This window comes from Erpetoichthys calabaricus, chromosome 4 (assembly GCF_900747795.2).
Source record: "Erpetoichthys calabaricus chromosome 4, fErpCal1.3, whole genome shotgun sequence".
In the NCBI taxonomy this organism is placed as follows: Eukaryota; Metazoa; Chordata; class Cladistia; order Polypteriformes; family Polypteridae; genus Erpetoichthys; species Erpetoichthys calabaricus.
This window is the reverse complement of record NC_041397.2, coordinates 205,344,956-205,362,564: the sequence shown is the minus strand read 5'-3', so window position 1 is coordinate 205,362,564 and position 17,609 is coordinate 205,344,956. Positions and strand designations below refer to the sequence as shown.

Here is a 17,609-nt window from a genome sequence, read left to right as displayed (position 1 = left end):
TTCTACATGCTCATCCTGCCGATTCCACTCTATGGATCAAAAATGTGGACACTACTTCAATCGGACCTGAACTAACTTGAGTTATTTCAAATGCGATGTCTGCGACAGAATCTCCACATCTCAATTTGCGATCCTATCCCAGACGAAGTCATCTGGACATTAAGTGCGCATCTCTAGACAAGCAAACCCAGCAGTGGTGGCTCAAATGGTTTGGAAATCTCTGCTGATTGGGCCCAAACCACATACCACATCATCTCCTGTTGAGGAGGCCCCCCACCCAATGGAGAATACAACGAACTGCACACAAGAAAACTTGAATCAAGCATGTACTGTTAGAGCCAACACCTTGATCAGGCAAAGACAGTTGCCATGGACCGTAAAGCATGGAACGTCATCTTAAGCAACATCCAAAAACCTATGGCACCTACAGCACCATATTGATGCTAAGCTAAGAATTACATATACTGTATGTATATATATATATATATATATATATATATATATATATATATATATATATATATATATACTGTATATAAACTTCCAATGAATGACCTAAAATGGTGAAGAAGTAAGCAGTAAACTGTCAGGGATTTAAATTTTAAGTTTAGGTCCATGCATCCACACAGATGGTCCAGTGGTAGTGCTGCTGCTTTGTAATAAGGAGATTATGGGTTTGCTTCCCAGGTACTCCCTGTGTGGACAGTGCTTTGAGCAAATAAAAAAGTGCTATATAAATGTAAAGAATTATTATTATTATAGGTTAGTGGAAACTAAAAAAAAGAAATTTTCTTCTGGGGGCAACTAATAGGTAACAAGCTACAGATGTTCTGCAGCAATTAAAGTAAATTAAGCCTTGCAAGCTGAAGCAGTTTGCACTGGTGTCACAACTTTTGTTGATTACTTAAAACCCCTTTGTCTTAAAGCAGAGATGGAAAAGACTGTGTTACTGCATACTCTGAAGTACTACTTGGACGACATTACACTGTAGAAAGTTATAAATTCTAAAGATAATGCCAAGATAACAGCAATTAACAAATGAAATGAGGCAGAGCATTATTACCCTTAGAAGTGCCGGCATTTCATTTACAAACGAAAAAACAGAAAAAGTGAGGTGTTCTAAAACTTTTGACTGGAATATATATATATATATATATATATATATATATATATATATATCCAACGAGGCTGAATGAGAATATTAGCCACGAAAATTAGAACGTTCATGTGAACATTGATTCACAACGGATCTACTTTAACCAGACCACTGCCAACCTTGAGTTTGTATATGCAGCTGGACTCGTCTTCTTGTTATTTCATTCATAAAAAGGTTGCGATAAATAAAAGTTCCGGGTCATATGTGAGGGTTTTTTTTGGCATTGTCACACTAAAAGCCCCATCGTCGAGGCGCCCCGTCCACTTACTTTTGTACCATGGAGTCCCTAAGTGTACTGAACGTCTTCCAGGTTCCCACACTCACTGACTTACTTCTTAACACACGAGTCGATAGGAGATTGACATAATTTTCTATAGCTGTGGCATGACTACAGTAAACATGATGTAGATCTCTCTATCCTGCTCCTATTACTGAATCACGGTCCTCGCACTTACCATTCCGCGCCTCAGCGATCGGTATAGTCAGTACAACTTATTCTATATAATTTGCAATTTTTGACTAAAGGGAAATTAGATATTGAATCTTTGTGAATTCCATTTTTTGTTACGTCGATCAAAAACCTTGAGTTTTACAGTTATGTTAACGTCATTGTAAGTGCGCGTAGAAGGCTTTTATTTTGAAAGGAATCAAATTTCCCTACTCACTACATTCCTACATTTTTCCCCAAGCATAACGACCGTCGAATATGAGTATCGTTACAGTTGATTGTGTGGCTTAACAATCGTGTTGTCCTTCATGCCTTACTTTATGTATTTAGAGTAACAAATAGAATCGTTGATGCTGGCATCCTGTGAATTACTACAGTAGCTGTTTTGGCGTGGTGAAAACACTCCAAAGGAAATCGCCCGAACATTAAGGACTCTCGCAAATCCGATCACGGCTGGAACAGATTGGAGCCACTTTGGGAAGCTTCCATGTGATGCGCTTGGGGGTTTTCATCTCAACTGGAAGTCAGAAAAACCTAAACGCCAAATTACCTGTCGCAGGTTTGTCAAAGTACTGGAAGCGAAATACTGTATTCATGGTTATACAAAAGAAGTGTGTCTAGGAAGTTGTCGGGAGTCGAGGTTTAGGCGATAGGCATGTTTGAGTATTGCAGAAGGGCGTTAACTGCGGAGAGTAAAGTGAGGACTGGAGTCGCACGATGGGTGGCTCGTATCTGTTCTTTGAAATTGTTTGTATAGCCATGGATACAAAACAAAACGTTTTGTTAACATGCTTCGAGTACACAATGACACGGGGCATTTGCTCACATCCGTCAAATGCACATAACTTTGTCAAAGTCGTATAATCCAGTTCAGGGTTGCCTGATGTCTGGAGCCTATAAGGGCAGTAATGGGTTCAAGGTAAGAATCGGCTATGGAGTGTATAACATTCCGTCGGAGGACACCCACACACCCCATTTTGCCCAATTTGGCATCATGGTTTTACCGGCCTGAGCGTTGGGAGCAAGGTATGGGACAATTATCGTGAAAACGCCACACAAAAAATGACTAGGTGCGGAATTTGAACCCAGGATCCTGGATCCGTTAGGTGGTGATGCTATTCATTACACCTCCGTGCTGACCACTAGAGCAACAAGAAACTGATTATTGATTAACCAAATGGCGTTGGGATGGGCTATACTGGCCTAATCCCCTGATCGTTTGGTCCTTTAATTACTAAGTTCTCATTGAAAGCCCAAGGGATGCCCAATACCCCCCAAAATTATTGATATTAAATTAAAATATTAACCTCCTCGAATGCCCATGGGGCAACCATCCCTCGGCTACTCAGTGTTATATATGAATATCAGTGTCCTCAAAACTCCAAGGAGGTTTACATGTAGACTCCATTAAAGGGGTCTTAAGATAATACAGTCAAAAGTTATAAATGCTCCTGGACCAACCAAAATTTTTGAATCAGTCCAGAATCACATAAGCTGATGGAAAGGCAAGGACTAAGCCATATTTAAAGCTTATTAACACTTTGAATGCATGTTTGCACAATCTATATGTAATAAAATTGTCAAGTTTCAATAAATCGTGCCAATGAGGAAACAAGGGTAGTGCTTTCAAATTCACTAGTAAATTTTCAATAATTAATTGAAAATAATGTGTACAGCATTTTAGTTCCAAACCGGCATATGGTTTTTGAGCAAGTAGTGTGGTATAGGATCGCACAACATATTTTTCATAGTACAATGTTATTCCACCTGGTATTATTTTAAATATTGCTCTTAAAGTACTACTATTGAATTTAGATCCAAGGCTATCTAACAATGAGAAAAAAAATTGACCAAAATGGTTTAAGTGTAAAACATTTTCCAAAGCACTACAGGCACTTCATGGCATCACTCAGAAATTGGATCTTCTCCTTGGTTTATTTTAGATAAGTGTGAATAATGAGTAATTTATCTTTAAATGATGGCTTGCTTGGTGCAAATTGAACTAGAATATCCATCCATTTTCCAACCCGCTGAATCCGAACACAGGGTCACGGGGGTCTGCTGGAGCCAATCCCAGCCAACACAGGGCACAAGGCAGGAACCAATCCCAGGCAGAGTGCCAACCCACCACAGGACACACACAAACACACACCAAGCACACACTAGGGCCAATTTAGAATCGCCAATCCACCTAACCTGCATGTCTTTGGACTGTGGGAGGAAACCAGAGTGCCCGGAGGAAACCCACGCAGACACGGGGAGAACATGCAAACTCCACGCAGGGAGGACCCGGGAAGCGAACCCAGGTCCCCAGGTCTCCCAACTGCGAGGCAGCAGCGCTACCCACTGCGCCACCGTGCCGCCGAACTAGAATATATTTAATAAATATCTAATCACTATTCCTTTTCTCATAGTTTAATTGAAAGATTACTTTCACATTGCCCCAAAGTTCTTCAAGTGGTAAATTCCTTGGAAATGTTTACAGTCTGTAGATGCAGTCCACATATTCATCCAGTCTAGCCTCAATGACAGGTACAGGCATAAGTTAAGGGAAGTTGGGTAGGTTGCTTTTGATATCATTTCTAAGTTGCATATACAGTAGAATAAATGATGGTTTTCCTGCCGTTGCCATGGTTTGGTTTGTCAGTTACAGGGAACACATGATATGTAGTTTTACTGAAGAGGAAGTACAGCAACTGTAAATTAATGTATCTAATTGAATGGAATTATGTTTGCTGCACTGGTTATACAATTCTCAGTCTTAGTTGACAATCTGTACATTTCACTCCTCATAGTAGTAATTGGTTGTACATTGAGTTGGATGATGATGTACACTTTTGTCTTTATTAGTGAGTTCTTTGGTGGCTGAATAGTCCTATCCTGGACCCACAAGTCCTATTGCAGGTTTGACAAATACATGTGGTAACAGCAATAGTGGGTGTGCTCCTCCTGAGTCTCCTTTGCTGTCTCCTGGCTACCCTTTCTTTTTCCAGCATACGTATCCCATCTGAACACATCTGTCTCCATGAGTTGCGGTCAGTAGCAATATTTCCCAGGTTCTTGGGCCTGATTTTGTGCTTTCTTAATATGATCTTCAACTGATCCTTACAGCGCTCCCTCTTCCCCCGGCAGAGTGTCGTCCACGATGTAGCTGTCCCAATAGTAGTCTGCAAGGCAGCTGATTACATCCTTACCATGTGTTCCAACCATTGTAGCTGGGGATGAGTGATCATGGCCTCAATACTTCTGCAGTTGGTTTTTCTGAATTTTTCACAGTAAAGCACACAGTCACGCCAGGTAATTCCTAAGATGCATGGCAGGCAGCATATGTGGAAGTGTTCCAGAAGCTTAATGTGGTGGCTGTAAATTACTTAAGCTTCACAGCTGTAGAGGAGGGTGGTAATGCAGATGGCTCAGTAGACACAGACCTTTGTGTGGAGATGCAAATATTTGTTTTGAAAGACCTGGTGCCAAAGTCTCCCAAAGGCAACTGTTGCTTGCTGGATTTGGTTCTGGACCTCATTGTCAGTGCTGCTGTCTTCAGAGAGAATGCTTCCCAGATATCTGAAAGATGAAACTACTAACAGATGTTCATCAGCAATAGTGAAAACTGGTGGTATTGTGGGATGTTGGCACTCCATTGACAGATTATTTCTGTTTTGTTGGTTAATGGGCAGTCCTATCCTGCTGTATACTCTCACTGCTGCATTGGAGGTCTTGTGGGGTGTGAGAAACAAGAGCGCAGTCATCCGCATACTGCAGCTCAAGAACCCTCACTTTATGCAGTTTAGGTAGTTGCTTGGAACTTCCTAATACTGAAGAGGTTATTGACAATCTGTACATTTCACTCCTCATATCTGTTCCATCATAATCATGTGGGTGGAACATTTATGTTTTGACTGGAAAGTATTATACTCATCAATTTAAAAAGGAAAAAAAGAAAATGCCAAATGTAGTGCAAGTCTGATCATTAAAATGCCACCAATGATTAATTTACAAAGTAGTCTAAACCACAGTGACACTTTACACTAACTGTAAAATCATTGTAATACTCGTAAGACTAAGCAAAAATTATTAAGACAACACTTTTTGACATACACTACTTAAGTCATTCAGGATGAAGTTAATAATTGCTTTATTATTTTTAACAGTCTTTTTACTATGTGTGATTCTGAATCGGACTCTGACCTGGATGAAATTCCCCACGATCATAAAGAGGTGAGCATATTTGGGTGATGGTGTTTTGTGTATATTATTGTGTGTTGTTTTTTGAATATGCTAATACAAGATACAGTTAAATGTTAAAAATATATACCAGTGAGATATTATTAAATGTTTGACACCCAATATTTTTAATGTGGACTGTTTCGTTGTGGTTCCCTTTTATACTTTTAAATGTTTTGCTCTTAACCCGCCCTCTTACTACATGGTCAGGTAGTGCAGTTCAGCACTTCCTTTCCTCATTCCTTTTACATCTATAACCTCAGGCAATTAGATAGAGTAAAAGTACATGCAGGAGCCAAGTTACACTTTTTATTATGTATATCTCATGGACAATATACTCAAATTATAAAAAAGCATAGTACTATGTGAAAGCTGGTTACAAGTACAGTATTAGTACATTAAAACAACCTAGATGAGAACAGGCCATTCAGCCCAGCAAACCTTGCCATGCCTATCTACTTAATTCTTGAAAAAAAACATCAAGTTTAGTTTTGAATGTCCCTAAAGTGCTACTGTCTATCACACTACTTCGCAACTTATTCCATGTGTCTGATTTTCTCTGTGTGAAGAAAAACTTACTAATGTTAGTGTGAAGTTTACTCTTAACAAATTTACAACTGTGTCCCCCTGTTCTTGATAAACTCATGTTAAAATAACATATTCAAACCACTGTACTAATTCCCTTCATAATTTTAAATACTTCAATCATGTTACCTCTTAATCTTCTTTTGCTTAAGATGAAAAGGCTCAGCTCTATAATTCATCCCCTATAATCCTGGAATCAACCTACAATAGTTGTTCTTCTCTGGACCTTTTTTAGCGCTGCTATGTCATTTTTGTAGCCTGGAGACCAAAACTGCACATAGTACTCCAGACGAGGCCTCACCAGTGCATTATAAAGCTTGAGCATAACCTACTGGACTTGTACTCCACACATAGTGCTATATAACCTAACATTCTGTTAGTCTTCTTAATGGCTTCTGAACACTGTCAGGAAGTTGATAGTGCCGAGTCCACTACAACTCCTAAATCCTTCTCATAAGGTGTACTCTCGATTTTTCAGACCTTCCATTGTGTATATAAACCTAACATTTTTACTTCCTATGTGTAATACTTTACCTTTACTAACATTAAACTTCATCTGCCACAAATCTGCCCAAGCCTGTATGCTGTCCAAGTCCCTCTGTAATGATTTAACAGATTCTAGACTACAGTATCTGCCAATCCACCTACTGTATCTTGGTATCATCTGCAAATGTAACTAAGTTATTACTTATATTCCTATCCAAACCATTTATGTGTATTAAAAATAGCAGCGGCCTTGGCACTGACCCCTGTGGAACACCACTCTTAACATCAGACATTTCTGATGAGGTTCTTTGCACCATCAACCTCTGTTTCCTGCATCTGAGCCAGTTCTGTACCAATCTACAAATATCGCCCTGAACTCCCACTTCTTTTAGTTTGATGCCCCACCTTTCATATGGTACCTTCTCAAATGCTTTCTGAAAGACCAGATAAATAATATCATAAGCTCCACTTTGATGATACCCTTTTGTTGATTCCTCATAGAATCCCAGTGTGTTTGTAAAACATGACCTCCCTCTTCTGATACATACACCTGGACACATCCTGAGGCGATTCACCAATAAAACGGCTCACACACAACCTTCTTCCCAGTTTATCTACTTTAATGTGTGGAGGTCTCACATTAACTAATGAAAAAGCTCATGCAAACTCAACCCCCCAGTATAGCATTTTCTGTATTTCCAAACAAACAAGAAAGAAAGGAAACAGTTAAACCATAAAATCTGGCCTAGATGGTGCTTTCCATATCAATGAAACTGTTGGGGTATGGGATAAAAAGCTGGTTTGTCAAGCTTCCTGGATTATTAAAAATTATGCAAATATAAAGCTAAATTTACAAATAAAGACAAACAAAATATTTTTTAACTTATATGCTGGATATCACTCATTTTACACTCCACCACATGGGCTCACCTTCCTCAAGTGCCAGTAATAAGGAGTCAGTAATATGGTCCTCATTCCAAATGTTTATGATCCCCTCTTACATAGATATGACACCATACTAGGGACAGTCCTGTGTTCAGCTAAAAAGAAAAGCCCCTTAGCCAGAGAAATGCATTTGTATACTGCACCTACTAAAGCAAGGTTAAAGTATAATTGTAGTTATTAAAGTAGTTATTTCTATCTGTAAACAAATATGACCCAGCTTTGGGGAATCCTCTCATCAAAAATACTTTCTCCCTACACCATTTAAAGTTGATGTTCTGAAACAGATGTTAACAAAACTAGAGTTGCATGTAAAACATTTGCTCACTTTTGCTAAAATACCTTATTTCACAGAAATTGCATTGTTCTATGCAGATCTTATTGTACTGTAGACTGTATATCTGTGCTAAACATCTCTGGTTTTAGATATTTCTGCATTGTACTGCTCTTTGCAATGATCATACTTTTCAGCATTTATATCTCAATTAGATAATATTGAGATTTTCCAAGTCTTGCCTTGTTTTAAATGTCCCCCTGAAGTTGGATTTCTTAATGGCTTTCTGTTAGTAGAAATTCAAAACTAGAAGTGCTTAAATATTTTTGTACAACTACAGTATTTGTAGGAGTCTTTGTAAGGGTTATTTATCTTTATTTTCATGTGTTTAGCCACCTGCTTAAAGAAGGCTATGATAATTGAAATTAAGAACACGGGCGTGAGAGGTTAGATGGCTCAAATTAAATATTCACCTGTCTTAATTAAAGTCCTAAAGAATCTACAAAGTTTTGAGTCCTATGATTATAAAAATGAACTGCAAAGGTGCCCAAATCTTTGTGCTTGCCAAATTCACTTTTTCCTCACTTTAACACATTTGTTGACTAAGTAGCAATTGTGAAATAAAAGGTGCAGAAATTCATGTTTTTCACTAAGTGCTGAAACTATTGCACATGTAAAGTAAATTAAGGTTTGAACCATGAAAGGTGTTTGCAGGCAGCATTTTTGTTTTGTAAATTATCACTTGTCCATGAATCAACTGATTTTCCTGCAAGCAGGAAATAATTCTTTTAAGTGTGGAGTACTACACTATCGAACCTACCCACTTTAAGTGTTTCCTAGATTTTTCTTGTTATTAACCCACACTTTGGGTACTCCAGACTTTTGTTGATTTTTTCTTATACATTTCTGAAGGGAGTTATCATAGCATAGTGGGCAGCAGTGCTGCTTCATTGATCCAGTATTCTGGCTTGAATCTCACAACCAGGTTCCCTTTGTTTCTGCATGGGTTTTCCATCAAATGCTTCTGAACAAGTGCTGATTAATTTTCTGATTCTGAATTGCACACTTTGTGAGCATGAGTATGTGCATGATTGGCACCCCATCCAATATTTCGTACTTTCTGCATATTGCTGCTATGTTGTGTTGTGTTATATTACATTTTTTGGAGTACTTTTTTAGTACTATAAGAAAGAAACCTTTCCCCTGGTAACCTTTCACTTGAATAAAATAAATGGTTACATTGATCTGGTTCATGAAAACCACCATAGATTAACTACTACGTTGCCACGAAAGCATAAATCAATGATGGCTTTGATATAATGCAAATCTATTAATTAATATAAGGTAGGAGTTTTCACTAGCAACCAAACTAAAAATTTTCCTGTGTCCTATTTAGGCTAACAATAAAAATGTTCATTCCTGCAGAAAAAAGTAGTTTGGTTTAGTAATCTTGTCTAAAGGTAAACACACTAGTCATTGAGAAATTAAAAAAAAAAAAACTTTAACATTTTTGAAACAAAAAAAATAAAGACAAGAATTTTGAACTCTCAAGTCTTATAAACTCTGCAGTGAAATAAATGGCAGTGAAAGGGACTTAAAATTAAAGTAAACCTCAAGAATGAATCACAGAGCACACTGTCATTGCAGAGTAGCAAGAGACTATATATCAGCTTCACTCTAGATATATGCATTCTGTGGAGTTTTAGGTTAATACATAAACTGTCTCATTAACCAAATGAACTATTTTATGTTAATTTACAGTAGTTTTTAAATGTGTTAATTTTCTTGCAGAATTTATCTCTAAAAAGATATTTACTCTTCTGTAATATGCATTAATTCATTCTAACTTACTCATAATTTTATTTTGGTCTTTTCCTGCTATATCCTATATTTACAATTGTCAACTTGTTAATTTAAATTAAGTAATCAATATTAACATCATTACTTCATATATCTAGACTGACCAAAGTGCACATTAAATTGTGGAATTTGGGGATGGGTGGCTCACACTGACCATTTCGGAGGTTGGAAATATTAGTTAGGGTGGTAGCATTTTTGTTTTTCACTTGGTTGACAGAAAAGATAAAAGCATGTGACAAAATAATTTTGAGTTTGTCATCATTTAAAATGTCACTGGACAGTGGGAAAAGGATCTCTTACTCAATATCTCAGAAAAGGAGTGGAAGGTAGCAATGCAGGGAATTCACTTGAGCTCCATATGTGCAAAGCATACAATTATTCAACTAAAAATTATATATTGAGCACATCTGTCTTATTTAAAATTGTCCAAAATGTTTCCAGGGCAAAATTCAACCTGCAAATGCTGCAATCAAGTTCCGGCCTCACTGGGCCACATGTTTTGGGCTTGCACCAAATTAACATCATTATGGACCAAAATTTTTAAATGCCTTTCAGACAGCCTTGGTGTCACAAGACCTCCTAACCCATTAACAGCTGTGTTTGGTGTACTTCAAGATGTGTTTAATGTGGAGAAATACAAACAAACTGTACTTGCCTTTACTTCACTATTGGCACACAGACATAGCTTGCTCAACTGGAAGAACCCTAACTCTCCTCTTTTAAGTCAGTGGGTAACTGATGTTTTATACTATTTGAAATTGAAAAAAATCAAATTCTCACTTAGACGATCTGTGCAGAACTTTTTTAAAACCTGGCAGGATCTAATCAATAGCATTTTAGATTAAGCTCTTAAAGCACTGAGGAAGCAGATTTTTTCCCCATTTCTTTTTCTTCTTCATTTATCTTTATCTGCTTATTAATTCATCGATTTACTTATTTTTACTAGCTTTAAGTTTTACTCTGTTGGCCATGCTCTCTTTCTCAGGGGTGGGGGTTGATTTGTTTTCAATCCCATTTTTGTAAAAATTGATCTATTTGTATGGAATGTTGTGCGATTACAATAAAATCAATAAAATTAAAAAAATAATAAAATGTCAATGTTAAATGTTTTAGAGACGCCCCTCTCCCCACAATAAAACCCATTTTGTTTTCTTTGATTTTTCAGCCCTGGGAAATTTGTAACTTTCCAAATGTGAAATCAATAGGTAAGTAAAATATTTAGATTTTATTTTGCTTTCTATATGTATATTTCATGTTTGACTGATTTGAGTAAAATATTTAAAAACCCCATTCTGCTATATATAGTATGCTAGATTAGATTAGATAAACTTTATTAATCCCATGGGGAAATTCAAATGTATACAGCAGCAGAAACATTAAAACACAAGGATACAGACTCACTGGACAGATAATACAGTCAATCAATCAACAAATCAATTAATACATAAATCACTAAATACATAAATCAATAAATAAATAAATAAAAATAAATGTAACAAGTACATTGGATGGAAGCATTGAATGGCCTGATAGCAGTGGGCAGAAAAGACCCTCAGAGGAGCTTTTATCATGCCGTGGTGGAATGAGTCTATGGCTGAAAGTACTCCAAGAGAATGCCTTCTGATGAGGATGGAGGGGATTTTTCATGATGGCATCCAATTTAGCTGTCATCCTTTTTTCCACAACAGCTTCCAGTGTGTCCAGGGTGTGCCCTGTGTCAGAGCAAGTTTTCTTGATAAGTTTGCTCAGACATTGTGCTTCCTTTGTACTCAGGTTGCTTCCCCAGAAGATTGCAGTGTAGAACACCACACTGGCTACTATGAACTGGTAGAACATTTCCAGCAGCTTGTTGCACACATCAAGTAGCAAGTACAGTCTGCTCTAGCCCATCATGTGCAGTGCCACTGTGTAGTCAGACCAGTCCAGTTTACTACTTATGTGAACCCCCAAGAATGCGTAGCTTTGCACCACTTCCTTGTTCTCCCCCTCAATAGTAACTGGTATCAGAGGCTTCTTGGTATGTCAGATGTCCACAACCAGTTCTTTTGTCTTGCTAATGTTGAGTTGCAGGTTGTTGTTCCTAAACCACAAGACAAAGTCTTCCACGACTTTCCTGTACTCAGACTCATCACCATTATTAATGCAGCCTATGATGGACAAGTCATCTGAAATATTCTGTAGATGGCAAGCACTGGTATTGTGTTGGAAGTCTGTTGTATAGAGGGTAAAAAAGGGAGACAGGACAGTTTTCTGAGGTGCTGCAATATTACACACCACCATTACTGACACACAGTCCCTCAGCCTCACAGACTGTCTGTTGGTCAGGTAGTTCATGATCCGAGAGATTGTGTGGGCATTAAGATTCAAAGCATTGAGCTTTTTCTTTAGTCGATGAGGCAGAATGGTGTTAAAAGAAATGGAAAAGTCAAGAACATCATCATGACTGTGTTGCCGGCTTTCTCCAAGTGGGAGTAGGCTCTGTGGAGCATGTAGATGAGCACATCCTCCTCACTTACATATATCTGCTAGATAGGCAAACTGCAGAGGATCTGGATATTCTGAAACCAGGGGTCGTACCTGTTTTAGGACTAGCCTCTCAAAGGTCTTCATGATGTATGAAGTAAGAACAACTGGTATGAAGTCATTGGGATCACTGGAATGCCCAAGTACATCACTAAGAACAAAGAATCCTTTTTATAAAAGTATATATAGTAAATAATTAAAGTGTATCTTACTCATATTACATGGAAGGGGAAAAGTGCAAGGATGTAAATTAAAATCCTGTTAATGTACACAGTTGATAGACAGTTAGAGATTCAGTTTATTGTGTCAGGTAAGAGAGTATTCTTTACTCTTTAGTTTAGTATGATGGTCCAAGACATGTTGGTGCATAATTGGAGTAGCTCAGTAAGACTAAGGGTCTTGAATAAGGGGAACTTTTAGGGGAACAAGGAACCTTCATTCATGTCTTGAATGGTGGCAGGAATATATGTATGTACCACAGGTCTAATACCAGTTTACGTTTAATGTGATGCTACATTTTATTATTTTTATTTAAATTTTAGTTTCATGAATTATATGCTAGCAGAAGAAAATTGGGAAATCCATGTAAATGTTTTTCTCAAAAGATCCTTATATCTGTACACATTATCATTGGTAAAATTGCCTAATGATATTTATGAATCGAGAAGTTCTATGAATTGATAGTCTTGTAAGGTGGTGCAGTTGGTGAGGAGGCCATACTGCTGGATTTGAGGCAAATATTGCACTGTAATTAGAGTTAGTTTTGATCGGAAAGTAGTTTATAGTATCGCCTCAGGAATCCAAAGTTAAGGGTTTGAATCCAAGGCAGGGATGTCACATTCTTCCTGTGTATGAGTGGATTTTCCTCCTATAGCCCCAAAGCCACGTGTGTTAAATTAATTGGCTACTATAAATTGCCTTGATGCTTTCAATTTACCAAGCTCAATTGGTAACTGTGATTCTCTATCTGCCATCAGCAAATCTGTTTGCTAAGTGTATTGTAACCATTACAGATTTGTGGAGAGTTGAGTGTATCATGATGTACAAGGATATAACTCATCCTGGACAAAAGCACCTGCCATTTCAGGACACACTCATGCACTACATCTGCAATTTTTTATACTGAGACAATTTAGAGTCACCAGTCAATCTGACTTCATAGATAGATAGATAGATAGATACTTTATTAATCCCAAGGGGAAATTCACATACTCCAGCAGCAGCATATTGATAAAAAACAATATTAAATTAAAGAGTGATAAAAATGCAGGTATAACAGACAATAACTTTTGTATAATGTTAACGTTTGAAGAGTCGCATAGTGTGGGGGAGGAACGATCTCCTCAGTCTGTCAGTGGAGCAGGACAGTGACAGCAGTCTCTGCATTTTCTACAGATAAATCATAGATAAAATTTTCAGCACAGTGTATTTTGTGAAAAAATAGACTTTGACCATTTTTGGAAGATGGAAGTAAACAGTTTTGTAGTTGCTTTTTGTTTACCTTTGCTTGGCACCATCACCTGAGGACACATGTCAGTGGTAAACTAATAGATGACTGAGCTGCTAAGGCAGTTACTACAGCACAGAGAGATGCAAAACAAGGAAATTACACCTTGAGTACTTGTGTTGTTGTTTTTTGATAATCTGTGGAGTTATTGTGCAGAGCAGATTGATAGAATGGTGAGAAGTTAGATAAAGGAAAATTTCAAATGGGCGTTCAGACAGACTAGGTTACTAATAGTAAAGCACAACAACAAACTAACTAGTGCAAAGGACATAACCAAAAATAAGTGTCTTAAACAGACAGAACATCTTAAAGCAGAAACAAAACCTAAGAAACAAAATATACTGCTTCAAAATCTAGTCTTGTTCAGCTGATATTTCTTTTCTTTAAAAACATAGTATTAAAAATATAGGAAATCTACACTACGCACAGATTTGACTCCAATGCTTACAGACAGTATGTATAATTAAGCTGGGTCCAGACAAGGTAACTCATTAGCAGTGTCATCACTTACTTCCCTGCGCAATTCTTCTTTTTTTCTGACCGCAACTTTAGTACTGTGTAATTAGACAGTAACTTAATGAAAAACACATACTATGTCTAAATTATATAAATCAATAGCTACTTTCTCTGTTCTATAACTTGATATATTGATAGATGAACCCTGTTAATGCCTTTCTAGAGAGATCGTGTTGCAGTCCTACAGATTGCCATCTGAACAGACGAGCATTCCCCTATCTAGAGTGGTTTAGTCAGCACTTCAAATTTCATCTTTATTCTCCAAATACAAACAAAAACAAATGAAATAATGTTAACATTATAGCCAATAAAGCAAAGAATTAAATTCTTTTTCCCATGTTCTTCCTATTCCTTTTCTTTCTTTCTGATGGATTAAGTACAGTGGCCCTGAGGTGCAATGCACAGAAACAAATTATATCATGCAAAAACTAATCAGAAAACACAAAACCAAATTGGAAACACAAGTAAGAAAATCCAAAAACAAGTCAGAATATGCAAAGGCAAATCAGAAAACTCAAAAAGAAAAAAATCTGAAAATACAAATACAAATTGGAAACCAATTTGTTTTTGCATTTCCTGGTTTGTTTTTGTGTTTCCAGTTTTTTATTGCATTTTCTGAATTGTTATTGTATTCAACTTGTTTTTGCATTTTCTCATGTATTTTTGCGCTTCCAATTTGTTTTTGCATTCTCTCATTTGTTATTGAGTATTCAACTTGTTTTTTGCATTTTCTGATTTGTTTTTGCATTTCCAATTTGTTTATGTGTATTCAGTTTGGTTGTGTGTTTTTTGTTTGTAGTTTGCTTTTGTGTTTTTTTTTTTGCATTTTCAGATTTGTGTTTCTGTTTCTGATTTGGTTTTGTGTTTTCTGATTTGTTTTTGAATGATTTAATTTGTTTTTGTGCATTGCTCTTCGGGGACACTGTATTTAACTCATTTTGTTGGCAACATTTACATTTTTGGTGACATTGCAAAAGAATGAGTGAAATGCCAGCGCACTCATTAGCAAACACTATTGACCAACTAATTTGGAACGCAGGGCCAGAAGCAACCGCTTATCCTGCTTATTTACGCTGGGCTGGCTCTGAGCTCACTATTTTAAATACTTGAATGATATATTAAAAATATTTAGGAAGTCAATTTAAAAATATTTCAGGCAGTGCTTGTAATGCTTTCTGCGGGACCATCTTTAAAATATATTGGAACCCAAAATAAAGTCAAGGGAGCCACAGGTGTTAAAAACAATTATAATTTTAAGAATTAAATGAGAAACACAAAGGTGAACTGGAAATGAAAAGAACAGAAGACAAACAAAAGCCTAGAAACCTAAGTTGGCATAAGTGCCACAGGTGTTGGTGGCTCTTTCTATCGGATGTATTGACTCCTCCACTTCTGTAGTACTACCGAAACAGCAACCTTTCATCCTTCTCTAGCTACCCTCTTGACAGTAAGTCTTTTACTTAAACAAACTTGGCCTGGCTTTATCTGTAAATGAGCCTTAATCTCATATTTTCCTTTGATCTGTAAACCCAGTTTAGTTTCTGGCTTCAAACAGCTTTAAACTCCCATCTGGGGTCACTTCTGGTCAAGCCCTAAAATCACTTCCAGAATTGGTTATTCACATTCTTTGTGTATAAATACACCAGTTTTGAAATTGCTTCCTATTACCTATTAGCTCTCAGTTGCTCCTCAAGGGTCAGGTCTCCTGACAGCCTCTAGGCTAAATACTTTAAAAGGGCAACAAGGTTTAACTATACGTATTTGGGAACCATTTAAAGCCATGTAACGAGATCAAAACCTGGTAGATATTAGGCCTTTGGGACAGCAGCCTTTGTGGTGAATTTACATATTTAACCAGATTTTTATGTTTTAAATATTTATTTATTTCCTTTTGATTATTTATTTACTTGTTAGTCTGGTGATTCAATTTTGTGTTTTGCATAGTTGCTGCCATTTTGTGACAATCTTTTGCGTGGTGGAAGTCATGTTGTTTGCCATTGCCATGCCCATTGCCAGTGTCACATGATGCACTATGTAATCGTGCTGCATCTATTTAAGATGGCAGCACCAAACCGTGTGTTATGTGAATATTGGATTCTCTTAAAAAACAACAAAAAAATCATGGTCCTGGTTAGGGGAAAATAAATCAGGTTAGTGGCACGATTTTTGTAACTTTTTCTCGACTTAGTATTTTGGCTTTGGTTATCAGTTTTGACAGTTTTTTTTTTCTTTCATTTTTTTGATATACCGGTACTTATACCTTGACAACGATTCTCTCTGCTGTTAAATATTATACATTACCTCGCTTTATTTTCTGGCTGATGTTATACTCTAAACACTTGCCTCATGGGTGTCATTTTTCCCAGGTAATGACATGTTTAACCCCCTACTTGTCAGAGTCTAGCATAGTATTCCAGCATATTGTGCCTTTTTGTCAATATAAAACAAAATATAATATCTGAGCAATCATCACAATTTTCACAGTAGGCTATATTGTAAGACTGGAGTGTTCAAAAGAACATTATATTTGAAACGATAGCCCTTTTCTTCTTCAAAAAATGAAATAGGAGTCTGTGATGTGGATGATGAAATGGTTCATTAGAATGAAGGTGTTTTCCACCAGCATGGGGAGTGAGTTGAGAGTGTGGACGAAAAAGGCAAACTGACAGCAGGCAGATAATATTTCTTTAGTTCTCTTTATTATTCATTCGCAGTCACAGTAAGTAGAGATTCAAAGAGCATAACTTATTGCCGCAAAGCTCAGTTTGAACCCCGAATAAAAGTTAGGAGGGGTATTTTATAATTCAGCATCTTGTGATTAATAAGACAGAAAAACATCCTTATCATCTAAGTAGAGTTAAACAATATGTCTGTTGAGCTAAGCATTAACTGTGTTCTCAAAACTAATCACAGGAGAGAAGCCTTGCATAAACAAATGTACTTTCTGCAGCCTTGTGACCTTGTCCCTGAGACATTCACTCTGAGAAAGGAAAAAACAAGAAACAGCTTAGATTGTATTCATGTGGACACTATTTCTCCTGAACCCTGGAATAACATATTTTTGTTAGTTCATAAGCCAAGCGTCTGT

General features: G+C 37.0%; 1 protein-coding gene across 1 annotated transcript in view; it reads left to right on the top strand.

Annotated features, from left to right (window-relative positions):
• Window positions 1-1,836: 1,836 nt before the first annotated feature.
• ttc3 (tetratricopeptide repeat domain 3) overlaps window positions 1,837-17,609 on the top strand; it is a 199,310-nt gene continuing 183,537 nt past the window's right edge. Inside the window, exons 1-3 of the mRNA XM_028800224.2 lie at window positions 1,837-2,163; window positions 5,756-5,822; window positions 11,141-11,180. Of these exons, the coding sequence (XP_028656057.1) occupies window positions 5,766-5,822; window positions 11,141-11,180 (97 nt within the window). The 5' untranslated portion in view covers window positions 1,837-2,163; window positions 5,756-5,765. The remainder of the gene's footprint in view (window positions 2,164-5,755; window positions 5,823-11,140; window positions 11,181-17,609) is intronic.